The following is a 27,522-nucleotide window of genomic DNA, read 5'->3' on the forward strand; positions in this document are numbered from 1 at the left end:
AAAGTGCTTATTAAAGAGCTGGGGGTATAGCTCTGTAGAGCTTTGTCTACCATACCAGAGGCCTTGGGTTCCACCCAGTATTGTAGTCATTAAATCAACAGAGTTAACGTATTGTTAGAGTAATGGTCGTGGACACTGTAGAGGGCCCAAAGTAGTGTGAAAGAGCAGAATACAAACCCTGGCAGGGAGAGGTGGTCCCGGGAGCTAGGTCCAGCTGGTTTTCATCCCAGGTCTTTCCTGTACCTGCTAGAGAAGAGACTTTTTGAACAGTTAGACTCAGCGTTTCTCACCAGCTACCCCCACCCCCACAGCATTAAACACTTCATAAATTCTTTTTTTTAAACATGCATGTATATATCCTATATTTTTTAAATTTTTTCATACATATATATAGGATGTCATTCTACTGTCCTTCCCATCCCCACCGCCCCACCTCTCCCCCGCACTCCCCTCTGCATAATCCAAAGTTCCTTCATTCTTCCCTACCCACCCTCCACTATGGATCGGCATTGGCTTATCGGAGAAAACTTTCTGCCTTTGGTTTTTTGGGATCAGTTAGCATGATATTCCCTAGTTCCACCCATTTACCTGCAAATGCCATAATTTCATTCTTCTGTTATGTATGTGTACCACATTTTCTTTATCCATTCATCTGTTGAAGGGCGTTTAGGTTGGTTCCATAGTTTATCTATTGTGAATTGAGCTGCTATAAACATTGATGTGGCTGTGTCACTGTAGCATGCTGGTTTTAAGTCCTTTGGGGATAAAACGAGGAGTGGGATAGCTGGGTCAAATAGTGGTTCCATTCCAAGTTTTCTTAGGAATCTCCATACTGCTTTTCAAAGTACTTGTACCAATCTGCAGTCCTACCAGCAATGTATGAGTGTACCTTTTCCCCCACATCCTCATCAATACTTACTGTTGCTTGTATTCTTGATAATTGCCATTTCTGACTAGAGTAAGATGAAATCTTAGAGTAGTTTCAATTTGCATTTCTCTAATTGCAAGAGATGAACATTTTTTCATGTTGTTAATCAATTGTATTTCTTCTTTTGTGAAGTGGCTGTTCAATTCCTTAGTCCATTTATTGATTGGGTTATTTGTTTTTTGGTGTTAAGTTTTTTGAATTCTTTATATATCCTGGAGATTAGTTCTCTATCTCAGGTTCGTGTGGTAAAGATATTTTTCCCCCATAAATTCGTTTTGAAGGCCACATAACATCTATTGTTAACTGTTTACATTGTACCAAAATTACCTTATTTAAATAACACTGCTTTATCTATCTGCAGTTTTGATATTTTCAGTCATCTCTTAGGGTAGGAAAGGGGTGACTTAAAAATACTAAGGGGATTTAACTCCAATTGTGAACATAATTAAAAGAGTTAAAATATAAATTAACACAAAATAAAGACAATGACATTACCCATCAAGGTTCCCTAAGCCCTGGCCACACGGCCTTTCCCACTGTCAACTGGGGCATGTGGTGGTGTGGGAAACAAATGAGTGGAGTGTGAAATGATTGAGAAGTGCTTGGCACGTGGAAGACACTTGGAAGAGGAACATTAATAATCAAAACCAGCCGGGCGCGGTGGTGCACACCTGTAATCCCAGCGGCTTAGGAGGCTAAGGCAGGAGGATCACAAGTTGAAAGCCAGCCTCAGCAAAAGTGAGGTGCTAAGCAATTCAGTGAGACCCTGTCTCTAAATAAATTACAAAATAGGACTGGGAATGTGGCTCAGTGGTCAAGTGCCCCTGAGTTTAATCCCTGTCCCCCCCACCCCCACCACAAAAAAATTGAAATCAAATACATACATAATAGATATATAATTTTTAAAAATATGGATATCTACATTTAAAGAAAAATTTTTAGTTGTAGATGGACAAATACCTTTATTTTTTTAAAAATCTAGTTATTGATGGACCTTTATTTTTATTTATTTATATATGGTGCTGAGAATAGAACCCATTGCCTCACACATGCTAGGCCACAACTCCACTAAGCCATAACCCCGGCCCACAATTCCTTTATTTTATTTATTTTTTTCAATGTGGTGCTGAGGATTGAACCCAGTGCCTCACGTGTGCCAGGCAAGTGCTCTACCCTGAGCCTCAACCCCAGCCCTGAAATCTACATTGTTCTAAGAAACACACCTACTTTATCCTCCCTCTGCTTGTGCATCAGGGGCTCCCCCACCAGTACCAGGGATTGAAACCAAGGGTGCTCACCACTGAGTTACAGCCCCAGCCCATTTTTAAAGCCGGTACTTGAGGCAGAGTCTGAGTTGCCAAGGCTGGCCTTGAACCTGCTGCCTCGGCTTCTCAAGTAACTGGGAGCAGGCCTGCACCCTGCTCCCAGCCTCCAGCATGTGTTAACTTCTAATCCTGTTCCCGGACACTCCGGTTGCCCCCAGTTCTGGTTTTGTGAACGGTGTTGTCCGAGAGCCTCACCTTTGTCCTGCTCCTCCACCTCCCCAGCTGAAGCAGTTTGAGCGCCTGGAGCAGGAGGTGTCACGCCCCATAGACCATGACCTGGCCAACTGGACACCGGCCCAGCCCTTGGCCCCAGGGCGTGCAGGCGGCCTGGGGCCCTCAGACCGACAGCTGCTGCTCTTCTACCTCGAGCAGTGTGAAGCCAACCTGACCACGCTGACGGATGCGGTAGAAGCCTTCTTCACTGCCGTGGCCACCAACCAGCCACCCAAGATCTTTGTGGCACATAGCAAGTTTGTCATCCTCAGTGCCCACAAGCTGGTGTTTATTGGGGACACGCTGTCACGGCAGGCCAAGGCAGCTGACGTGCGCAGCCAGGTGACCCACTACAGCAACCTGCTGTGTGATCTTCTGCGTGGCATTGTGGCCACCACCAAGGCTGCTGCCCTACAGTACCCATCCCCCTCTGCTGCCCAGGACATGGTGGACAGGGTCAAGGAGTTGGGCCATAGCACCCAGCAGTTCCGCCGGGTCTTAGGCCAGCTAGCCACTGCCTGAGAGCAGGTGATGGGGGTGTGGAGGTAGGGGAGGGGCAGCAATGGCCTGAGCTACCCTGGGCAGCTGTCCTGAGAGTTGGTGCCCCACAGGCTTGGGGACAGGGAACCCCAGCTCCGCCTCAGGCCCAGTGCCCTCTACTGTCCAGGGATTTGTACATATTTATGACAGGGCAGGTGGTGCCATGGTACCACAGAGGAGCCAGGGCCCAGGAGCCAGCTGGTGCTGTCCCTGAGAGAGCTGTGGGCCTAGGAGGTGGCCACAGAGGGCAGGGTGGAGGCCCATGCGCTCCAGCCCCCAGGGCTTCCTGTGGCTTTTGTCGAACCCTGTCCCCAAGACCGGGCAAGTGCAGCAGTGGCGTATTCCCTCTCTGCAGGAGAAAACCCGAAAGAACTATTTTTCATTATTGATTTTCCAATCATTTGACTAATAGTCTACATTTAATAAAATTTTGAAAATGAAAAGCAACCGTCTGAGGAGTGTGAGGGACAAGCCTGTGCTGGGAAGGCAGTGGGTCCTGAGCTCTCGGATACTGAAGAGTGTAAATGGTGGACTTAAGGGAAGTGATTTAAGAGGGACAAGACTGGGTGGCCTCTCTTGTGGGGAGTGAAGGAAAAGTGGATCCCTTTAGAAGAAAACCAGGGCCCTAGGAAGTAGGGCTGGGCTTGGGCCTGGGCCTGGGAGATGAAGCCTCAGGCACTGGACGGGATGGGGATAGGGCTGGCCACGGCCTGCCACTGGATACAGGGCCTGAGGCCCAAAGTCTCAGCATGAGCACAGCCCACCAAGGTGGCCGCTGTGGTTCCCTGGCATATTGTGGAGAACACTCCAGAGAGCATGTGTCCACACACCAGCAGCCAACACCTGCTGCCAGAGAGCTCCAGGAGGTCCCCTGGACCAAGGACCCTGCTGCAGGGCATGGATTGTGCCCCAAGAAATTAATTTTCACAGAATTTATCCAAAACTGTGTTCTTACAGGGAAACTCGTTCAGTTTGTGGGATCCCAAAGTGTATTATTTGAATCACATGAACTTGGCCTTCACGTTGGGAAGGTAGAGGCCCAGAGCAGGCCCTTGCTTTCGCCAAGCTTCCACCAGCAGCCTGGGGACGACACGGAGGCCCGAGGGTGTGCCAGGTGCTCCTGGTGCTGCTCCCAGCTCTGGCCATTCCTCATGAGAGTTTGGCCCTGTCTGTGCAGAAGCAGGTACAGCTGGGTCATCTCCCAACCTACTTAGTTCTTTGTTTTTTTTAAGTTGTCGGTGGACCTTTATTTAATTTATTTGTATACGATGCTGAGGCTCAAACCCAGGGCCTCACACATGCCAGGCAAGCGTTCTATCACTGACCCACAACTCCAGCCCCCCGCTTAGCTCTTGACTGCGCAGAGGGGTCGCGTACATCCAGTAGCCCCAGCAAATCAGGTTGGGGCAGCAGAGGTGCGGGCATCTGCTCCTGACAGGGTTTGAGGGAGGATTATGCAGATGCTGGGGTAGGAGGAGGCTTGGTTAGCTTCCAGCACCTCAGAACCAGGGCATGAGCACAGTGACAGGGGACACCCAGCTGCCCCAGGACACGATGCCCACCAGGGTCCAGGCTCCATTCTTCTGGCAGACCAGAGGACCCCCAGAGTCACCCTGGAGGAGAGACAGGACTTGACTCCAAGCCCGACAGGGGCACCTGGCCCGGTGGAATCCAGGGAGCGGGCAGAGAAATGGCAATTGTGGGCACAGAGCATGCCCATGCTGCCCAGGTCTGGGCTCGGTGGCAGTCCAGCTCCACCTCTGTGCCTGGAGGGGCCCGGCCTCCCCTCTAAGCCTGGCCATTGTCTCAAACCAGCTGGCTCATCCAGCTCACGGCCCGTGTGGGGACTGGATTCCCATGGGAGCACAGCACCAGGCCTGACCCTCCTCGGGCCTCTCTCAGCATCAGTCGGGCTTCTCGTGGGCACTGGGGAGAGGGAGGTTAAGAGAGCAGGGCAGAGGGGAGTGGGCAGCCCGGGCCTCTGGGGAGAGAGGGAGCTGTGGCCCTCCTGGCCTGGCCAGGTCTGGGCGCTGTTAGTGAGCGGGCAGCAGGAAGTGGCCGTACCATGCAGGAGGAGACGCCGCTGGCTCCAGCGCAGATTATCACATCGGTGATCTTGCTGCCCAGGACTTCTTGCAGTCGTCAGTGGACACCAGGGGCAGGGCCGCCTGCTGCAGCTTGTCAGGGGTCTTGTTGGCTGCAGAGGCAGGAGGGGGCAGGGTTAGAGACCCTCAGCCCACTGGGCCCCAGGGGTGGTGTGGGGACCAGGAAATGTCCTGATTCACTGTGGGCACAGTGCCTGTGAGATCCCACCCAGGCAGAGCTTCAACAGAGCAGTGCAGACTAGTCCTGCCCTGCCCACCACTGGGTACCGTAGCCCTGCAGCTGCTGGGACAGGCAGTGTGAGGACCCTTACGTTCTTTCCATGGAAGGGGTGAACTTTCTCTGATTGAGACATCAGGGGACCAGGTAGCACCTCCCTCCTCCCTTTCCTGGCTGATTCTGTCAGTGAAAGGCCAGAACCATGGGCCCAGCAGGGTTGCGCCTAGGCCTGGAAGGGAGAACCAGGCACTCTGGAGGAAGAAATCAGGCCAGGGCCACTCTCCCAGGGTACTGGACCAGAATTGGCCACTGGGCTCCCAGTCATGATGTCAGGGCACTGTAGTCCCTGCCTGACCCTACAGAGGGCCACAGAGACTGCGTGTGCTTGGCGTTTGCTTCAGGCTCAGTCATTATTAACTCTCATTTTCATTTCATGTTTGGTGGATTTTTAATTCAGAGGATTTGAAAGAAATGGAATGATTTATGTCTGTGTCACAATTCACAAGTGTTCTTAGAATTTTGACCAAAATCCAAATGGTATCTCATCTTCCTAAAAAGCCCCTGCAGGAACACAGCCTGTTCTCGGTGTTCCTCCAGCTACTGTGGCCCCCAGGAGCCCACAAGAAGCTGGCCTGGGCTGGGTGGGCAGGCAGGAAGCCTCGGCGCGGTGATGCCGAGGAGGACACACACAGGTCACCCAGGGTGTGCTCAAACACTGCTGGGACCAGAGTGGGGGCTGGGCGGACCTCCGAGTGGAGGCCGGGGAGAATTCTGGGGCACACTAGACTGGGAGACAGAGCAGGCTCAGATCGAGCCCGTGGGATGGGAGCGGGAGTGGGGCAGATGGGCGCTGTGGAGACCCATGGAGAACAACACGTTCAATCTTTTTTCAGTTTTTTCAGCACTGCACAAGGGAGTGTAGCTCCGCAGTAGAGCACTTGCCCAGCATCCCCAAGGTCCTGGGTTCAGGACCGCAAAAAAACAAACGAGACCGACGAGCAAAACTCACTCCTGTGTTGCAGTGCTGGGGACGAGCCCAGGCCCGAGCCTTGTCCCAGCCTCGCAAGTGCTTCCTAGGCAGGAGCACCTGGCCGCACGTGTGAAGGGGTCCCATTACTTGGGAAAGAGTAGACATGACAGCAGGGGAGGGGGGCCGGAGGGCCTTGGAGGGCTGGGGCATGGCCGGGGCGTTGCCCACTAGGGAGCTCTCGCCTCCCTGACTCCCGGAGCCTGCTGTGGCTCTGCCATGGCCACGCCCGACCATCTCCTCACTACCTCAGCCACCTCAGCTTTCGACTCCTATTCAGAGCCCAGTCAGACACCCTGGCCGCCATGTGGCGCCCCTTCCTGGAGAGAGGAGGCGCAGGCTGCAGGAGGGCCGCAACAGGTGCCTCGAGGGTTAGGAATTGTTCGCAGTGGGCTGAGCCCCAGCTGGGCCCTAATCTCATGGGGCCTCAGGCATGCCGCTCTTGTTCCGGGGCACAGTTTCCCTGTTGGCACAGAAGACACAGCACTGGCTGCCCAGACTCCCCATGCTGCGATCCAGGTGGCCCGTATGTGGGTCCTGGGATGTGGAGTGGGCTCGGGGGGGTGGCTGGGTTAGAGGAGGTTTCTCCAGGACCCTTTTGGGTGCAGTGCTTGGTTGAGGTTGGAAGGGATGAGGGTCCTCTGACACTGGGGACCCCAGTTTCCGGAGCTTGAGTCTTACCTGACCCCACAGTGGGCCGCAGTGACCACCCTGTTCTTGCTGATGAGGGAGCCCCTGCAGAAGTGGAAGCCAGTGCTGTTCTGGGGAGGAAGAAGATGAGAGTCGCTACTCTCACCTGGGGCTGTGCCCCAGTGTGGCCAGCACCCCAGGTTGGCCCCCACATGCCCAGAATGCCCTCTCACTTCAGGGATACCTGCCAAGGCCAGGAGCTGGGGGCAGCATCCTCCTTATTGAGGGTGGTGGATAGGTCACTCAGCACAGGGCGGTGGGGCTCTGAAGCCTGGAGGGCAGGGATAGGGCAACCCATCCAGTGGTGTCCCAGCAGGCCAGGGTGAAGACCTGGCCACTTCCAGGCCTCTGGCACCCAAGATTCTGGGCATCCGAAGTTGGGGCTCAGAGTTGGGAAGCTGGGTTTGGAGACCCCCACAGTGGGCAGCTATTCTGACCTGCTGAGCACCCCAAGGGGAATACCTATCCCCTCTGAGCTCAGAGCTCTGGGACGCAGGGGCTGGGATAGCCTGCCCTGAGTCTGCAGCAGGAATGGGTTGGGTGCCTGGAGATACAAACCCGAGGCTGCCCACATCTGACAGGGCTGAACCCGAGGAGGCTCACGGAGGGGTGACTGGGAAGGCTGGGGTGGCAAAATCCTCAGGGCCAGAAGACCGATTTAGAAGATGAACAAACCAGGTGACCCCAAGCTTCTGGTGTGGGTGACTGAGTGGATGATGAAAGCAAGACGAGAGGGGACCCAGATATGTCCACTTGAGTTTGAGGTTCCCAGCGTAGCTGAGACTCAGGAGAGCCAAGCAGCAGTGCCCAGGAGGCTGAGGAGTAGCCAGAGGAGTGGGCAGGTGGCGGGCAGGGTGTGTGGAGCGGGGCACGTCTGGCCCCCGGGAGTGGTGTCCCACAGAGGCGGTGCTCAGTGGTACAGGGCTTGCACCCCACTGCCCGGTCCCTGCTTCTGGGCATTTGTGACCCGGGGCTTCCAGGCTGCCTGGGCCTCCCACTCACCAGCTACTGCCAGCAGGGAGCTAAGGATCCAGCCAGAGGCAGGTGATCGTGTGTGGCTGGGGGCCAGTATATTCCCTGAGCCAACCCATCACAGCTGGCCTCGCCAGCCCTCCTTATCACGGGTCCTTGGGCTGATAAGGCCACCTGGCTCTAGTAGGGGCCTGGGAAAGAGGCAGCCCTGCAGGGGCCATCATGGGAAGAGTCCCCAGAACCACAGGTGTGTGGGCCAAAGCAGGCTAGTTCCCCAGCCGCAGGCTCCCCTGGGAGGGTCTGAGCGTGCTGACAGGCAAGGGCCCCAGTGCCCGGAGGGCATGAGAGGGCTGACCTCAGCCCCTCTCAGTCAGCCAGCCCACCCTCCTTTTCTCTCTCCCTCTCTCTCTCCCTCTCTCTCTCTCTCTCTCTCTCTCTCTTTCTCTCTCTCTCTCTCTTTTTTTTTTTTTTTTGTTGTTGTTTTGGGGATTGAACCCAAGGGCACTTAACCACTCAGCCATAGCCCTAGCCCTTTTTATTTTTTTTATTTTTATTTTTCTGGGTACTTGGGATTGAACTCAGGGGTACTCGACCACAGAGCCACATCCCCAGCCCTTTCGTGTGTGTTATTTAGAGACAGGGTCTCACTGAGTTGCTGAGTGCCTCACTGAGGCTGGCTTTGGACTTACAATCCTCCTGCGTCAGCCTCCCAAGTCACTGGGATTACAGGCGTGTGCCACCGCCCCTGGCTTTCTTTGTTTCTTTGTTTCTTTCTTTTTGTGCGGGGAATTGAACCCCGTGGGCTCTATCTGAGCAACACACCCAGACCTTTTTTTTTTTCTTTTTGGACAGGGTTGCACTGAGTTGCCTGGGCTGGGTTCAAACTCACAATCCTCCTGCCTCAGCCTCCTGAGTTGCTGGAATTCCAGGTGTGTGCCACCTCACCTGGCTTCCATCATCCCTCTTTTCACCCCCATTTCATCTGCCTGTGTCCTTCCTGGCCACCCTGTGGGAAACTGAAGCCCAAATGAAGAAGACTAAAGAGGGACCTTTTTTAAAAAACCCTGGTCTGACCCAGCCCAGTCCAACCCAGTTCAGGACCAAGTTCAGGAGAAAAGGGAAGACTTGGAGTCCCCAGGAGACAGCACTGATGTGGCTGTCCATGCATTTGGGTCTTTGTGGGGAAGCACAGTGAGAGGAAGCTGGGGTGGGTCTGTGGGTTCAGATGACTGTCAGGATCTGCTACAGCCAGGACGTGAGCTCGGTGACATGGCATACAGGCTAGGACTGGAGGTGGGGCAGGCACTGCTGCCTCAAGACATGGCGCCCACCATGTTCCATCCTCTGGCAGAACAGCTCCCTGCAAGTCACATTGCAGGAGAGGGAGAAGGGCTTCAAAGCCCAGGCAGCCTGGCCCAGGGGCCTCTGGACATTATCCCTAGAGCCCAGTCCTGGGCCTGACACCCGTAGACGTTCAGCACATGCTCACTGGATGGACTGTGGAAGACTTCAGCAGATCCTTGGGTGGTTTGTACCCCTGGAATCTTGGTCACCCCCAGGGTGAGGTCCCAAAATAGACGCTCAATAAAGCTGGTTTCACTAACATAGGAAGTGTAGGTGGGGGTGGCTATAAGGCCACTGTGAGCAAGCAAGGCTGCCTGAGCCCTTCTGGAGCCCTCTCGGTCACCATGTCCCGCCGTCCGGGCCGCACGCTGCATGACTAGGGAGTGCCACTTGCATTGATACCAGTGGACTTTTGTGATTCGAAGGCCTTGAGAGTAGAGCCCTTGCCTGGAGCCCTCTGCTGAAGTCATGAACGATCAGCCAGGGTCCTGCCCACCCAGTCTGTCCCTGCAGAGAGGGGGAGGTCCTGCAGAAACACCTGTTCAGTATTTCTGTTTCCTCTACCCCTGCTCAAGGCCTGTTTGCAGGAGCCCATGCGCGGTGGGAGAGGTGATGGCGTGAGAAGAGCCAGGAGGCTGGACTGTGCGGGAGACGATCTTGCATGGCAGCGGTGGTCTGCTGCTGAGGACTCTGTGGCTGGCATTGGACAGGAGGGGCAAGGCCACCACTGCAGCCTGTGCACAGTGCACAGTCTGGAGGGGAGGATGGGTGGTCAGCACCACAGGCCACAGCACTCACCTCCCAAGCCAGACTGGCTTGTCACACAACTGGTCTTGCCCAGCCGGGGGTGACACACTGTGTCCCAGCGGGGAAGTCGTCGTCAGCGTTGGGCAGGCACACAGCAGGCACGGTCTGGGAGAAGCGGGCAGGCATGGCCAGCTTCAGCAGGGTGATGTCATTGCGGACAGTCAGCAAGCTGAACTTGGGGTTCTTGAAAACCTGTGGGTGAGGACCAGGCCAGCTGAGGCCCTGGGACTCTCGGGGTCTGCAGCTTTCCAGGAGACAACCTCTCTCCTGGTGGCCCTTCAGGACAGCAGACCCACGGGGCGGAAAGAAGAAGCTGGGCCAGCCCCGCCCACCACTTCCCTCCTGTGCCAGCCCCTGCCCCTGAGCTGGGCCCCCACCTGCCCCGCAGGCCCGTGTACCTTTGCGATCTTGAGGACCTGGATGTTCTCCTCATCGGAGCCCTGGTCAAACTCCCCAGCCACCACCAGGTCAGATGTCCTGGGCAATGAGACATGGAGGGCTGAGGACGGGGAACGGGCCCACTCCCTGCCCCACCCTGACTGAGCTGGCAGCAGAACCCCAAGGCTGCCCAGCCCTCACTTGACTCCACAGTGGGCGGCAGTGACCACCCAGTCCTCGCTGATGAGGGAGCCCCCGCAGAAGTGGAAGCCGGTTTTGTCCTGGGAAGGGAGAAGATGAGGGTCACTACTTCTGCCTGGGCTGTACCCCCAGTGTGGCCAGCACCCCAGAGTGTCCCCCACATGCCCAGAATGTCCCCCTCACCTGCAGGAACACCTGCCAGGGCCAGGAGCCAGGGACAGCATCCTCCCCATTGACGATCCTGGACAGGCCACTCAGTGTGGCTGGAACCTGGGGACTAGGGCAAGCTGAGGGAGAGGCCAGGTTGAGGCTGAGGCCCTTAGGTCCTACCTCCTTTCGCCTTTACCTGACCCAGCTTCTTGGACCCAGCCTGACACCCTGTCTCTCCCCTGAGAAGTCGGCCCTGATCCTCCCACCTCAGTCCTGGTATCTCCCAGGTGCAACTCTGTGTGACTTGTGCTGGGCACGGGAGGCAGAGGACTCAGACTCCTAAGCTCCCTGTCAGAGGGGCAGCCAGACAGGAAGAGTTACTGGAGGGGAGAGGACCAGGGAGCCAGGTCTGTGTTTCAACCTGGGCCCATCATTGCCTGGCTTGGTGAAAGTCAGTGTCCCCACCAGTAAAGCAAGATCACACAGCTGCCAAGCTCAGAGGGTTGGTATAAACGTGTGTGACAAAGGTCTGGTGTAGCTCAGTGGTAGAGTGCCCCTGCCTGGGTTCCACCCCAGTCCCAAAAGAAAAAAAAGTTGCCTGAAGTAGCAGCAGGCAAAGGGGCTTGCTTTGCTCTTGGCGCGTGGTAGATGCTCAGTGAATGGAATTTAAAAGGGTACGTTTCAAAAGGGAAGGGTTTGAAGGGGCCACCAAAGCCCCATACTCATTGCTGACTGCTCAGAAAAGCTTTTGTCCCTCCACACCAGTCCTCCCTGTCCCCTGCACAGGTTCAGGCCTCAGGACAGCCTTAGGAAGGTCTCCCTCCTCTGGGGGCCTCAGGCTGACTGCATGGGGACGGGAGTGGGGCTTCTCAGCGGCCAGGGTCTGAGGTAGCATCTGGGACCGTGAGCAACGATGTGGTCTGGTCTAATCCTCCCATGTCTCCACTGCAGAGCTGGGGCTAGTGAGGCTCAGAGCGGGTGGGACACACCCTGACTCCCAACACTGCCTGGCTCAACTGGGGGCAGGACTGGGGTCCAAGGGGACTCAGCCCTCCTGTCAGCATGGTACTTACCAAGGGCAGCAGGTGGGCGTAGCAGACGGGGGCCATGGTGCTACAGTTAAAGAGATGTAGCGCGCCTGTCTAGGGCTGCCTTATATCTCTGAGTGCCAGGTTGTTATCTGAGTCCTTGAGGTGATAATCCCTTCCCTGGGTGTGTGCCCCAGTGGGAGGATGTGCCAGAACAGGGCTGGCAGGGGTGCCCGGATGGCAGCAGCTGCAGGCCACAGTGTAGCATGGGGCCAAGGGCCAGGGGCCAAGACGGGTCTGGACAGGGGCCTCTGACCCACGTTCTTCCTCCTCCAGCCCTGCTGCCTGAGGTTGAGTGCAGAAGCCCACCATATGAGCCCCAGCTTCATTTCCTGTGGTCTGGAGGATCTTGCACAAATAACTGAGTCTGTTTGTCCTTCAAATACCCTGGCTAGTGTGGTCAAGAGGGGAGAGGTTTGGGGACCAGGCTTTTGCCCCCTAATGTGGAACAGAGGAGTGGATGACCAGGGGCTGAGGATGTGCCACCTGGTCTTGAGAATGATCAAGAAGGCTCAATGAGGGCTCTCCTGGAAATCTATGGTGGTCACTTGGGCTGAGTGGCTCAGAGGAACAAGCTGCCCATTTACTCTGTGCAAGTTCTCCTCCTTCAGGAGCCAGTGTGCACAGAATCCTGAAGTTGGGCATGTGGCAACTTAGGGCAAGACTGAGCCTGTGGACCAGCCAGGGTGCTGGGCCATCAGCTACCCCGCAATGGAGACTGATGGAGACTGGACTCAAGGTGTGGAGCCGGGGCTGGGGGCAGCAGGTAGACTTGGCTACTGGTTTGGTTCACAGGGTGGGGTCCTTTCCCAGAAATTGAAAAAATGGGGAGGAGGGAGAAATTTGGAGTTAAAGTTGCCAGGTGCAGGGCAAGCCCCCCAAAAGGCACAAAAAATGATATCCCATGACTGATATTCCCACAGCACGAACGACCACAAGAGAACACAGGTTTTGGTGTCAAAAGCTGTGGAGCCTCAGGCAAGTTACCCTTTTGGTTCCTTTCTACAAAGTGAAAGGGCCCCTTGTGACAGAGGACATGCTCCCTGTTGAGAGCAGAGGGACCAGGCATAAGAGTCCACGCTGAGCAGTCCTTTATCTTTCTTGAGTCAACTGCCTGCTCACCCCTTGGCTCATGTTAGAAGACCCGCAAGGCATGGCCAGGTGTAGCAGGTGGGAAAGCAGGAGGTGAACAGGATTGTCGCCTGGCCTGTAAGAAGCAGCTCACCCTATCAGCCAGGCTGGCCAGGCCTCTCCTGGAGTAGAACAAGGAAAAGAATCACAAATCCCTGCCGTTAGCAGGTACATGGGAGGGTGGGATCTTTGGGAGGGTGGGATCTTGAAGGAAAAGTCAATTAAAATTAAATAAATCAGTCTGCCTAGCATCCTCAAGGCCCTGAGCTAAAAAAAAAAAAAAAAAAAAAAAAAAGAAGAAGAAGAGGAAAGACAGGACATTATAGGGAGGACATTATAGGGAAGCAGAACATCATATGTAAAACACGTTCAAAAGAGATCAGTATTCCTCTGCGGTGAGAATGTGGGAGTTAAAAGAAGAACTATAGGTCAGATTGAGAACATGGCTTGGGGCTAGATCATGAAGGTCTTATATGACATATTATGATGTTTGGTCTTTATACTGCAGTCCATTGGAGGAGGGTCATGGAAGATACTTAAGCATGGCAATGTATATTCTGAGTTCTCAAGGCAGACTTCCTGGAGATGAGAGTTGAGGCCACAGGTTTTAAAATCCTTGGCCTCAGGGGATCCTTTCCAGGTCCTGAAAGGGTCTACTTCAAAGCCTTGTGTCCTGAGACATTTTGTGCTGAAGAGCAGCTCCTTCTTGGCCCTGCACCTTCAGGCTCATGGGAAGCCAAAAATAAGGGGCACATGTCCTAGACACATGTTTATTTCTCCTTTGTATTCTGTTTTCATCCCCTCAGAAGGTCTGTATTGAGCTCCTATAACACTGTGAATGGCTGGATTCCTTCAAGCCCCAGACTGCCAAAACCAAGATATCCACTGACCTGAGTCAAAGAAGGGAGCCTAGTTTTCAACTCTTCTCTGAACTTCTTGCTTCCTCAAAAGGCCATTGAACTCTAAAGACTTGGGGCTAAAGACTGGTCTTAGGAGTCTTGTCCTGAACTAAAGGCCACTTGAATTGGAGTCATTGCTTACCTTGGTTGAAAGGGAGTAGGAATGTTTGCTGAATATTGGAGAATCTTATCATGTCTCTTACTAAGTATGTGGACACTGGTGCCAGGTTGGTGCTCTGGCACTGTAATATGTTGCCAACAGTCTGTCTGCTGTGGGACCAGACAGCATGGGTGATGCGTCTCACACCCCACATGGACTTAGGAAGGTGGCCTTCCTGCTTTTGCCTACAGCCACTTAAGACAAATCTGCAAAGCATGTTTAGCATGTTAAAGCCTAGGTCTATTTGGATTATTCTTCCTGTTTTCACCTGACAGCTTCCTTTCTGAGCAAACAAGAAAAATATGAAAAAAAAATTTAAAAAAAAAAAAATTAAATAAGTCAAATATGCGAGGCCACGTGCTAAAAAGTTATTTCATCTTTTCTTTATTGATAAACAAAAGCCGAGTCCTTTAGGACACTCTGAAGGGACACTGATTTAACTGTCTAGGAGTTTTCAGGGTGACCAAAAGACATCCCTGGCGGAGGTGCTGTCACTCAGAGGGCCCCGGGGGCCAGGAAGGGTGACAAGGGCTAGAAGAGCCCAGGGGCCAGCAGCCGGGGTGCAGCGGCTAAGGCGGCAGCCGAGGAAGGGCCTGGCGAGGCCACCGACCGTCTGCCCCCAGGGCCCCGCAGGTGGGGAGGGGACGCGTGGCGGTGGGAGCGTCGCCCCTCTCGCGGGCCCTCCAGCTGAGCCGCGGGCCCTACTCCGGCTGGGGGACCCGCGCTCGCGACCCCGACCCACCCGAGAGGAAGGAGCCCTGGGAGTCGGAGGTCCGCGCCCTCGGCTCTGCCGCCTTGCCCCGCTCGGGCCGGGAGCGCAGGTGCGCCGAGCGTCGCGCACCGGTGCCGGGGCCGCCCCCACCCGCTCCTGCGCCGCCTCGGAAGCCGCCCGGGCGGGCCGGTTCGCGGCGGCCTCGTGCGCCCACTGAGTCGGGGGCCGGCCCCTGCATGGCCGAGCCACGGCCGGTTTTGGGGATCGGCCTCGCGCCCCTGTTCGCGGCGAAGACGGCGAAGGTGCCATCACGTGCGCTTCGCCCGGTCAGACGGCGTCCACAGCGCCGTTCCTTTACCAGCAGGACGAGCTTTGCCCGCTTCTGAGGGTCGCGTCGGGATCCCCGCCCCTTCCGAGGGGCGGAGAACTCGGGGACCGAGCGCGCGGGATTCGAGGCTCCCCACGAGCCAGCTCCCCTGGGGTTCAGCGCGGGCCAGGTGAGGTCGAGGGCAGTGTTCTCTGCAGGAAAGGGCACTGCCATCCCTGGGCAACCAGGCCCCACCTCGGGAACCAGCAGCTCCCCCTGCCGCTCGGCCCGCCCTGCTCCTGGCGTCCCCAAGGCGCATGTTCCCAAGTGAACTCCAGCTCCCGACAGCTTCCAGCACGAATGGTCTCTGCTCCTCCACACCAGCTAGACGACCGACCGGATGGCTAGTGTCCCTTGGGTCAGATACAGTCACGTGTCCAATCTTAGCCAATGGACTGCGGGTCCCTAAAGTGGGCCACTTTCAGGCCTGTTCCTGGGAAGCCTCCAAAGGAAGTACCAAGTGCCCTTTCCCCTCCCCTGCTGGGGCTGGTGCACAGGGAAGCCACGAGGCATTAGTGGCAGAGTTGCTGTCAACTAGGGACCCCAAAAACTGTGGAGCAGAGCCTCCCCTGGGGCAGCAGCTCTGCCTTGATGTTGCCTAACGAGGGACCAGCCGGCACCAGTCAATGGATGACTGATGGATTTTTAGCCTCTGGAGTTTGTAATCAGCAGTATTTTCCTGGGTTCCCTTTCCCCTAGCATTCCTCACACTGCACTCCCCCTCTGACTTGGAGCTCTGCCTCTTCACACAGGCTCCTGGAGCCCACCCATCTCTGTCCCTGCCAACCCCGCGAGAAGGCATTCCCATGCCTGTGGGTCAAGTCCACCAGCCCCAGGGATTTCAGGAAGCCCTGCTCAGTCTGCACTGCTGCCCCTCACACGTGGCCTCTAGTAAGCAAGGCTGGGAGAAGTTCACATCAGAGGAGGCCCTCAGGAGATCCATGTTCACAAGGGGAATGACATCCGCAGGCAGGGCTCCCCAAGGCATCTTGGGTTTGGGGGAAGCGCTTTGTAAAAATAGGAGGCCCCAATCCAGGGCACAGCTGAGCCCAGCTGCTTCCTGGGGTTTGGCCTTGAGTGGGTGCTGCGCTGGAGAAACAGGCCTGCCCAGCGCTGGGGCGTTGGAGGGGACTCTGGGGCACTAGGCATGGGTCCTTCAGTACTGGCACTTCTAAGACTGTGGCATCTTCTAAGACACTGGAACCTGGACATCTAGAGTCCATCCTCTGTTGATGAAGGAGCCACTCCATTCAGGTCCTGCCTCTGAGGGGTCATAGCCCAAATGTCCTTTCCATTGAAAAATAATTATAGACACCCAACCCTTAGTGTGTCTTCTGACCACACACGGAGTGGGAGCACGTGACTCCATCAAATACCTAGGGCCGCATGGGGTGCGTTGCCCTTCCCAAAGCGCCTTCAGTGGGGACTTGAAAGTCTGATGTCATCCTGCTGCAAGTCAGAAGTCAAGGAGTGCAGATTGCTCACTGTCAGGCGCCTATCATCCGCCATTTGCCTGCCTCTCGCCTGTCCATCGCCTGCCTTACACCTATCCATCACCCAATGCACGAGGTTCACCTCCCGACCGTCCGACAACAGTCAGCAAACTGATCACTGACCGCCAGTGGAGCACCAGCTGCCTGCTGTTGCCTGGAAGTTCACTGTTACGGTACCTGCAGGTTTGATTACACGTGGCTGCCACCATTTTGAGACAATAGCCAGGCCCCGTAGGACCCCTGGCCAGACTGACTGAGCCCCGTCTCCAGGATCCTTCAGCCCGACCCATCACTCCCTGCCTCTGGGGCCCTCACATCGACTGACTGCTCCCTGCCGCCAGGACCCCCAGACCAACTGACTGCGCCCTATCACTGGGACCCCAGATCTACTGATTGCACCCAGCCTCCAGGATCCCACAACCACACCAAACACACCGGGCCTCCAGGACCCCTGCCTGACCAACGGCATCCCACCTCCAGGACCTCCAGCTGACCACGTCCACACCCTGAGCTGCAGCTCCCCATTTGCCAACACATTTGGAAGCCAGAGCGGCCATTTTGGATAATCCTGGAAGCCCTAGCTCCGATCTTTAGGTGGGGCAAATCCCATCCTGAGATGCCTGCTGGAGGCTTGAAGCTCATTGTCAGGTACCTCTCATGCATCAGGCTACTGAAAAAAGAAAATCTACAGTATAACAGTTATATAGTAATGAAATTATATTACTATATTTTCTTTTTTTTCCTTATTGAAAAATTTTAAGTTTTTATTTCTTTACTTTTCTTGCTCTCTTCTCCTTTTGTTTACCTGTTCCCTCAGAGTATCTTTCTCCCTTTTTTGCATGCTAACATCTGATTTCTTTTGATTACACTCTCACCCTTTCTATTATCTAGAACTTCTGTATATTCTTTTCTTATCCCATTAACAGCCACATTCTACATCCCTCTGCATCCTCTTTGTCCTCCATCAGAAACTGCAGACCTTATTGCAAATCTGTTTGTTTTACTGAAGATAACATTTGAACTCATTCTGTTTATTATGACAATTTTGTTATTGTCTTCATAGGGGCTATTTGGTTTAGGATTGCATAGTGTCTGAATTGGGTACTGCTAATATTGATCTTCCCTTAAAGAAAAGGTTTTGGAAACCTATAGGCCCACTATAAGCCTATAGGGGGAAATCTGCAATACCCCAGATCTGCACTACTAGAGGGGAAGATACATGAACAACATGAAAAACCAAGGGAAGAAAATGATCCAAACAAATCTAGATTCTATATTAATAGAATCCAATGAGAGTATGGTAGAAGAAATGTCAGAAAAAGAGTTCAGATTATACATGATTAAGATGATTCGTGAAGCATAGGATGAGATAAGAGAGCAAATGCAGGCAATAAATGATAATACCAATAAGCTGAAAGAGCACCTGCAGGAAGTAAAAGATCATTTCAACAAAGAGATAGAGATCCTCAAACAAAAAAACCAAATGGAAATCCTTGAAATGAAGGAAACAATAAACCAAGTAAAAAACTCAATGGAAAGCATCACCAAAAGACTAGACCACTTGGAAGACAGAACCTCAGACAATGAAGACAAAATATTTAATCTTGAAAATAAAGTTGCCCAAACAGAGAAGATGGTAAGAAATCATGAACAGAATCTCCAAGAACTATGGGACATCACAAAAAGACCAAATTTAAGAATTATCAGGATTGAGGAAGGCACAGAGATACAAACCAAAGGAATGAACAACCTTTTCAATGAAATAATATCAGAAAATTTCCCAAACCTGAAGAATGAAATGAAAAATCAAATACAAGAGGCTTACAGAACACCAAATGCACAAAATCACAACAGATCCACACCAAGGCACATTATAATGAAAATGCCTAACGTTCAAAATAAAGATAGGATTTTGAAGGCCGTGAGAGAAAAGCATCAGATTACATATAGGGGGAAACCAATATGGATAGCAGCCGACTTCTCAACCCAGACCCTAAAAGCTAGAAGGGCCTGGAACAACATATTTCAAGCTCTGAAATAACATGGTTTCCAACCAAGAATCCTATACCCAGCAAAACTAACCTTCGGATTTGAAGATGAAATAAAACCCTTCCATGATAAACAAAAGTTAAAAGAATTTACAAATAGAAAGCCTGCACTACAGAATGTTCTCAACAAAATATTCCATGAGGAGGAAATGAAAAACAACAATGGAAGTCAGCAAAGTGAGGAACTAACTTAGAGAAAAACCACTCAAAGGAGAAACCAAGCCAAATTAAAAACCAAAAATAAGCCCAAATGACTGGGAATACAAATCATATCTCAATAATAACCTTGAATGTTAATGGCCTAAACTCCTCAATCAAAAGACATAGACTGGCAGAATGGATTAAAAAGAAAGACCCAACAATATGCTGCCTGCAAGAGACTCATCTCATAGAAAAAGACATCCACAGACTAAAGGTGAAAGGATGGGAAAAAACCTACCACGCACATGGACTTAGTAAAAAAGTGGGGGTTTCCATCCTTGTATCAGATAAAGTGGACTTCAAGCCAAAGTTAGTCAGAAGGGATAAAGAAGGACATTTCATACTGCTTAAGGGAACCATAAATCAGGAAGACATAACGATAGTAAATATTTATGCCCCAAACAATGGTGCATCCCTGTACATCAAACAAATCCTTCTCAATTTCAAGAATCACATAGACCACAACACAACAATTCTGAGTGACTTTAATGCACCACTTCACCACTAGATTTTCCAAACAAAAACCAACCAAAGAAACCATAGAACTCAATAACACAATCAATAACCTAGATTTAATAGACATATATAGAGTATTCCATCCATCAATGAGCTGATTTACTTTCTTCTCAGCAGTACATGGAACCTGCTCGAAAATAGACCATATGTTATGCCACAAAGCAGCCCTTAGGAAATGCAAAAAAAGTAGAGATACTGCCTGTGTTCTATCAGATCATAATGGACTGAGAGTAGAAATCAATGACAGAAATTACTCCAACACCTGGAGACTAAATAATATGCTATTGAATGAAACATGGATAACAGAAAACATCAGGGAGGAGATTTAAAAATTCTTAGAGGTCAATGAGAATGATGATACAACATATCAAAATCTCTGGGACACTATGAAAGTGGTACTAAGAGGAAAATTCATTGCATGGAGCACATTCCAGAAAAGAATGAAAAGTCAACAGCTAAATGACCTAACATTACAGCTGAAAGCCCTAGAAAAAGAAGAATAGAATAACAGCAAAAGTAATAGAAGACAGGAAATAATTAAAATCAGAGCTGAAATCAATGAAATTGAAACAAAAGAAACAATTCAAAAAATTGACAAAACAAAAAGTTGGTTCTTTGAAAAAGTAAACAAAATAGACAAACCCTTAGCCACACTAACAAAGAGAAGGAGAGAGAAAATTCGAATTACTAAAATTTGTGATGAAAAAGGAAATACCACGACAGACACCACTGAGATACAGATAATAATAATGAGAAGCTACTTTGAAAATCTGTATTCCAACAAAATAGAAATTACCAAAGACATTGACAAATTTCTAGAGACGTATGCTCCGCCCAAACTGAACCAGTAGGACATACACAATTTAAACAGATCAATATCAAGCAATGAAATAGAAGAAGCCATTAAAAACCTACCATCCAAGAAAAGCCCAGGACCAGACGGATTCTCAGCTGAGTTCTACAAGACCTTCAAAGAAGAACTCATTCCAATACTTCTCAAAGTATTCCAGGAAACAGAAAAGGAGGGTACCCTACCAAACTCATTCTATGAAGCTAATATCACCCTCACACCCAAACCAGGAAAAGACACATCAAGGAAAGAAAATTTTAATCCAATATCCTTGATGAATTTAGATGCAAAGATCCTTAACAAAATATTGGCAAACAGTATCCAAAAACATATTAAGAAAATCGTGCACCATGATCAAGTGGGGTTCATCCCTGGAATGCAAGGATGGTTTAACATCCATAAATCAATAAATGCAATCCATCATGTCAGTAGACTTAAGGATAAGAATCATATGGTTATTTCAATTGACGCAGAAAAAGCGTTGGACAAAATACAACAGCTCTTCATGCTCAAAACACTAGAAAAAATAGGGATAGTAGGAACATACCTGAATATTGTAAAGGCTATTTATGCTAAGCCCATGGCCAACGTCATTCTTAATGGAGAAAAACTGAAACCATTCCCTTTAAAAACGGGAACAAGACAGGGATGTCCTCTTTCACCACTTCTATTCAACATTGTCCTCGAAACTCTAGCCAGAACAATTAGGCAGAACAAATTAATTAAAGGGATACGAATAGAAAAGAGGAACTTAAGCTGTCACTATTTGCTGATGACATGATTCTATGTTTAGAGGATCCAAAAAACTCCTCCAGAAACTTCTAGACCTCATCAATGAATTCAGCAAAATAGCAGGCTATAAAATCAACACGCATAAATCTAAAGCATTTCCATATGCAAGTGATGAAACATCTGAAAGGGAAATGAGGAAAACAACCCCATTTGTAATAGCCTCAAAAAAATAAATTAAAAAAAAAAGAAAAGAAAAATAATTATAGCTGGGCATAGTGGTGCAGGCCTGTAATTCCCATGGCTTGGGAGGCTGAGGCAGGAGGATCATGAATTCAAAGCCAGCCTCAGCAACCACTAGGTGCTAAGCAATTCAGTGAGACCTTCAGTGAGTCTCTAAATAAAATTCAAAATAGGGCTGGGGCTGGGGCTCACTGGTTGAATGTCCTGAGTTAAATTCCTGGTACCAAAAACTAAATAAATAATTGTATTGGATTATTTATAGATGGCGAAGCCACAGGTCTTAAGCAACACCACAAGCAAGGTACAAGCCTGGTTGTTATTCAAACCACGATCACACATGGACGGCGGAGGAAGTAAGATGAGGTGACAGCTGTCTGCAGCCTCTGGACCCCTTGCCGTGGGCTCAAGACAGCACAACAGTCACACTTCTAGTTCGGATCCCCAAAAACTCACTCACGGCTCATCTCCCTCCCTTGCTCTGGAGCCTTCCCAGGACAGCAGCTCCCCATTCCCAAGACTGCAGTGAGGTTAGCCCTCACAGTTGGCCTGAAGATCCAGGGACTTTGGGCTGCTTGCAGCCTGCTGCTCTGGAAAAGTCCCTGGGAAGGAATATAAATGTCTGGGCCATCTACTTGGAATGCGTGGGGGGGAAACCCCCCAAAATGTTCATACTTCAATAAAAACCCAGGCCTGGGACTGATGTATGCTCAAAGCCAGGGCTGACTGGCCGCACGCCTGGGAGGCCCCGCAGGTGGCGAGGATTAGAAAAGCCTGGTTACCAGTTAGGCAAGAGCTGCTGGACGGTGACCCACACAGACAGGGGCCAGGGCCTGCAGGACCCTCATGGCCTGGCTCCGTCTCAGCCAGAGCCTGGACATCGTGACTGGCCTCCGGGAGGGACAGCACACGACTCTGAAACTGAATTATAGGTCCAGACAAAGAAGACCTCAAAACGAAGCAAGTTCAGCTCCACGCTAGGCTTTGCCACGGCCAGTGACACTGTGCTGCTCACTTGGCCCAGTTTCTGCCACAGTGACACAGCCCTGAAGACCCGGTTCACTTACCGTGGTTTCTGTCAGCCGCCTGGACGGGGGTCTTCGCACTGCTCTCTGTGGCAGCCACGCTTCCTCTCTGTGGTCCTTCCTCTGTTAATTATGTCACCGCGCTTCCGTCCCTTCGGCTCAGTGTCCACATTGGTGGCCCGCATCTCCGCCCCACGTGTGTCTCGACACTCAGGACAGTGCCCACCTGCGAGAGTAAAGGGACCCGTGCAGGGTGCTGAGTTCACCGGGCCCCCTTCCTGCCCACGCACGCCACGCGCCTGTCCTGTCTCACTGATCTGTGGCCGCAAAGGCGCCGGCGTTCATGGTGTGGAGTCCAGGTTCTGTTCTACAAGAAGCCAGAGCTTTACGCAAGGACATCTCTTCAATGGCGGATTACCCCAGAAGAGGACAGGCTGAGCATGGGGGCAGACACTGGATGGCCTGTGGTCCAGGGCCGTTCCTCCCACTCCCCTCCACGCGGGACTGTGGTGGGCCCATGTGCAGGTGACCCTAGGGAACTCCGAGTGCCCTGCATCCTCTTGCTCCTAGGTGAGCGTTCCTGTTGAAGCTCTTCACAAGGACCTGGAGCCCATGTTCATGGCCCTGCGCCGGCAGAAATTCTGAGGACCTTCCGGCCGCCCAGTCAGGCTTTTCTTTTTCTTCTTTTTTATTATTATTTTTTAATTTTTACAGCCGCATTTTGATTCATTGTACACAGATGGGGTACGCCTTTTCACTTCTGTGGTTGTGCACCATGTAGATGCACACCGTTCGTGTGGTCATGCATGTGCGCAGCGAGGGTGATGCTGTCTGTCCCATTCTACTGCCTTTCCGTCCCCACCCCCTCCCCCATTTTCCTCTACACCCCCCCCCCCTTTATATATCGTCGTCCACTTATCAGAGAAAACATTCGGCTTCTTTGAACCTTGAGGTGGGATTGCATTTCATTAGGAGCTGGGAAGCCCCAGTGGCATTGGGAGTGACAGAGCCCCCTGCTCTGCCTCCTGGCAAAGGCTGCCTGAGCTGGGCTCTGAGGGGCCTGGGCTTCTGCCTGGCACTGCCCTGCCCACAGCGCCTAGGGGTGCCGGTCTTGCCGAGGCTTGCAGGTGGCTGTGGGACAGGGCAGCTGTCCTTTTCCCAGGGTGTTCCAGGATAAGAGCCAGGCCAGGGGTGAGAAAGGCTGGGCCCCCACTTATCACCCAAGGACCCTGGAAAACAAGAAGGGGGGTTTCCAGGACTCCCTGGCTGGGCAGGGCCAGCGGGACTGGCTTGAGCGCCTCAGCGACATAAAAGGGGCTCAGAGCAGGCAGACCCACTTCCCTCACTGACGCACCATGGCCTTCCTTTGGCTTCTCTCCTGCTTTGCCCTCCTGGGGACTGCCTTTGGTGAGTGTTGGGACTCAGGCCTGGGAGGAGGCCAGGGAGAAGGTTCCTGAGCCCCTGTGGGCCCCGCAGCCAGGAACCGTCAGAGGAACCAGAGGGGTGCTGTCCTGAGCTAGGGCTGAGCCATTCCCTGTCCCCATGGGCAGGGCGTAGGCACCCTGCAGGGAGGAAAGCAGTCTTTCTGGAACTTTCTGAGCCCTTCCAATCTGCTCCAGTAGGGGAGAAGTCAAGCCTGCCCCCAGCCGAGGTCTGCGGCCCAGAAGCCGTAGGCAGGACGAGGGCTGCAGACACCCTCTGCGTCCACACAGCATTTGGAGTTACCATGCTGGGCATTATGTTTTCTTTTTCTTTTCTTTTTTTTTTTTTTTTTTTTGGGGCGGGGAGGGGGAGGCTGGGGATCAAACCCAGGGCCTTGTGCTTACAAGGCAAGCACTCTACCGACTGAGCTATCTCCCCAGCCCCGAGCATTATGTTTTCTATTGAAGAAGAAAAGAAATATTAAAAGGAAAATGACATTCACGCATCTACTGTCAGGATTCAGCAATTCTTATATTTTTATAGTTTTGCTTCAGGAATGACATTTTCTTTTAAAAAACTTTTTTTGGGAAGGCTTTTGGTTTTCTGTTGATACTGCCCTTAAACTGCTAGGCTCAAAGCGACCCTCCTGCCTTGACCTTCCAAGTGGCTGGGATTATATAGCTGTGCCCCACTTAGTTTAGCACCCTGCTAAGATGTTTTTATTTATTTGTTTGTTTGTTTTATTGGAGACAGAACCCAGGGTCGCTCTACCACTGAGCTACATCCCCAGCCCTTTTTATTTTTTCAGTCAGGATCTTGTTAAGTTGCTGAGGCTGACCTCAAACTTTCAATTCTTCTACCTCAGCCTCCTGAGTAGCCAGGGAACGAAATCTGCTCCCAACAATCTAACAGCACAGCTTTGACCTGGGAAGCTGTATTGTTGTTCTCCCCATTTAACAGCTAAGAAAACTGAGCTGGAATGCAGCCTTGACTGGTCTAAGCCAGGGGAGAAGGGGAACCTAGAGGCTGAGCCCAGCCAGTCCCAGGGCCCAGCCTATTTTGTCCTTCTGACAGGGCAGGTCTGGGAGGGGACAGCCATGTCCATCTGCATCCGAGGAAGGGTGACTGGGATTTGCAGGTTGTGGGTGGGTGACTCCTGCGCCGGGAGGTTGGAGGGAAGCTAGGGGAGTTTCCCAGAGGAGGTGGCACTGTCTCTGCGGGGTCCTGAGCTAGACCAGGGAACTGAAGTAGAAATCAGGATTCTGCAACACGGGCAGCTCAGGCCAGGTTGGGTCCCAGCTAAAGCCCTTCTTCACCTGGCTCCCTACGGCCCCCTCAGGCTGCGGGGTACCGGCCATCCACCCTGTGCTGAGTGGCCTGTCCAGGATCGTCAATGGGGAGGATGCTGTCCCTGGCTCCTGGCCCTGGCAGGTGTCCCTGCAGGTGAGGGGGACATTCTGGGCATGTGGGGGACACTCTGGGGTGCTGGCCACACTGGGGGTACAGCCCAGGCAGAAGTAGTGACCCTCATCTTCTCCCTTCCCAGGACAAAACCGGCTTCCACTTCTGCGGGGGCTCCCTCATCAGCGAGGACTGGGTGGTCACCGCCGCCCACTGCGGAGTCAAGTGAGGGCTGGGCAGCCTCGGGTTCTGCTGCCAGATCAGTCAGGGTGGGGCAGGGAGTGGGCCCGTTCCCCGTCCTCAGCCCTCCATGTCTCATTGCCCAGGACATCTGACCTGGTGGTGGCTGGGGAGTTTGACCAGGGCTCCGATGAGGAGAACATCCAGGTCCTCAAGATCGCAAAGGTACACGGGCCTGCGGGGCAGGTGGGGGCCCAGCTCAGGGGCAGGGGCTGGCACAGGAGGGAAGTGGTGGGCGGGGCTGGCCCAGCTTCTTCTTTCCGCCCCGTGGGTCTGCTGTCCTGAAGGGCCACCAGGAGAGAGGTTGTCTCCTGGAAAGCTGCAGACCCCGAGAGTCCCAGGGCCTCAGCTGGCCTGGTCCTCACCCACAGGTTTTCAAGAACCCCAAGTTCAGCTTGCTGACTGTCCGCAATGACATCACCCTGCTGAAGCTGGCCACGCCTGCCCGCTTCTCCCAGACCGTGTCTGCTGTGTGCCTGCCCAACGCTGACGACAACTTCCCCGCTGGGACACAGTGTGTCACCACCGGCTGGGGCAAGACCAAGTACAATGGTGAGTGTGCCGTGGCCTTTGGGCAGCAGGGTAGTCCCCGGTACTGGGGCTACCTGACCAGTGGGAGTCTCCGGGTGGGACTTATCTGGCTGTTTTTTGTCTAACTCCTGACATTCATAAATCTTCCATTCCTTTAAAATCTATTAAAAATCTTTAAAATGTCCAAATGAGTTAAAAATTTAAAATCTACCAACTTCAAATAAAAGTGAAGGCTAATAGGCTGATAGCGACATGCTTGAGCAGAAAGCCCTTGAAGTCAACCCAAGAGCAAGCAGGGAGGCCTCACAGGCCTTCATGGGACCCACACATGGTGGGTCCAATGTGTGCGTCCTTCCTGGCTCAGGCAGGGAGGGTCCAGTACCACTAGGAGCTCAATGCCCTGGTCTGGACCGGTGTCCTGAGAGGGAAGCCCCGGCTCGCCTCCCCAAGCCTCTTCTATGCTCATGGCTTGATTTCTTCCTCCAGAGTCCCCAGTGCTGCTGCCAGACAGAAGCAGCCGGAAGGGGAGGAGGGACATGCTTCTCGGTCCCTCTCTGAGAGTGGCCGTTGCTGGTGTCCCCATCTGAGGAAGCCTACCCCTTCCCTGGGAGGAAGAAGGGTCCTTCATGCTGCCTGCCCACAGTGGCTGCAGGGCTGAGGCCCCCAGTGCTGGGCAGGGCTGGAATCTCACAGGCACTGTGCTCACAGTGAATCAGGACATTTCCTGGTCCCCGCACCACCCCTGGGGCCCAGTGGGCTGAGGGTCTCTAACCCTGCCCCCTCCTGCCTCTGCAGCCAACAAGACCCCTGACAAGCTGCAGCAGGCGGCCCTGCCCCTGGTGTCCACTGACGACTGCAAGAAGTCCTGGGGCAGCAAGATCACCGATGTGATGATCTGCGCTGGAGCCAGCGGCGTCTCCTCCTGCATGGTACGGCCACTCCCTGCTGCCCGCTCACTAACAGCGCCCAGACCTGGCCGGACCAGGAGGGCCACAGCTCCCTCTCTCCCCAGAGGCCCAGGCTGCCCACTCCCCTCTGCCCTGCTCTCTTAACCTCCCCCTCCCCAGTGCCCACGAGAAGCCCGACTGATGCTGAGAGAGGCCCGAGGAGGGTCAGGCCTGGTGCTGTGCTCCCATGGGAATCCAGTCCCCACACGGGCCGTGAGCTGGATGAGCCAGCTGGTTTGAGACAATGGCCAGGCTTAGAGGGGAGGCCGGGCCCCTCCAGGCACAGAGGTGGAGCTGGACTGCCACCGAGCCCAGACCTGGGCAGCATGGGCATGCTCTGTGCCCACAATTGCCATTTCTCTGCCCGCTCCCTGGATTCCACCGGGCCAGGTGCCCCTGTCGGGCTTGGAGTCAAGTCCTGTCTCTCCTCCAGGGTGACTCTGGGGGTCCTCTGGTCTGCCAGAAGAATGGAGCCTGGACCCTGGTGGGCATCGTGTCCTGGGGCAGCGGCACCTGCTCCACCTCCACCCCCGCCGTGTATGCCCGTGTCACTGCGCTCATGCCCTGGGTTCAGGAGATCCTGGCGGCCAACTGAGCCGCGGCTCCTGCTGCTCCCGCTCCAGTG

General features: G+C 53.1%; 2 protein-coding genes and 1 pseudogene across 3 annotated transcripts in view; 2 read left to right on the forward strand and 1 right to left on the reverse strand.

The window, feature by feature from the left end:
• Nucleotides 1–3,449, forward strand: part of BCAR1 (BCAR1 scaffold protein, Cas family member) — a 37,552-nt gene extending 34,103 nt beyond the window's left edge. Inside the window, 1 exon segment of the mRNA XM_079119667.1 lies at nucleotides 2,476–3,449. Coding sequence (XP_078975793.1) covers nucleotides 2,476–2,988 — 513 coding nt within the window. The 3' untranslated portion in view covers nucleotides 2,989–3,449.
• A 1,056-nt stretch (nucleotides 3,450–4,505) lies between these two features.
• On the reverse strand, nucleotides 4,506–12,006 carry LOC306647733 (chymotrypsinogen B-like; annotated as a pseudogene). Its single transcript has 8 exons — nucleotides 11,971–12,006; nucleotides 11,692–11,792; nucleotides 10,931–11,087; nucleotides 10,748–10,827; nucleotides 10,567–10,645; nucleotides 10,187–10,360; nucleotides 5,071–5,203; nucleotides 4,506–4,619 (listed from the first exon to the last, which is right to left on the reverse strand). The product of its transcript is annotated as a chymotrypsinogen B-like (transcript).
• An 11,508-nt stretch (nucleotides 12,007–23,514) lies between these two features.
• LOC306647744 (chymotrypsinogen B2) lies at nucleotides 23,515–27,522 on the forward strand. Its single transcript, XM_079117236.1, has 7 exons — nucleotides 23,515–23,763; nucleotides 25,118–25,221; nucleotides 25,325–25,404; nucleotides 25,506–25,584; nucleotides 25,791–25,971; nucleotides 26,746–26,879; nucleotides 27,331–27,522. The coding sequence occupies exons 1-7, from the start codon at nucleotides 23,712–23,714 to the stop codon at nucleotides 27,490–27,492; spliced, it is 792 nt and encodes a 263-aa protein (XP_078973362.1). The 5' UTR covers nucleotides 23,515–23,711; the 3' UTR covers nucleotides 27,493–27,522.

The sequence above is a fragment of the Sciurus vulgaris genome (assembly GCF_902686455.1).
Source record: "Sciurus vulgaris genome assembly, chromosome: 17".
Classification (NCBI taxonomy): Eukaryota; Metazoa; Chordata; class Mammalia; order Rodentia; family Sciuridae; genus Sciurus; species Sciurus vulgaris.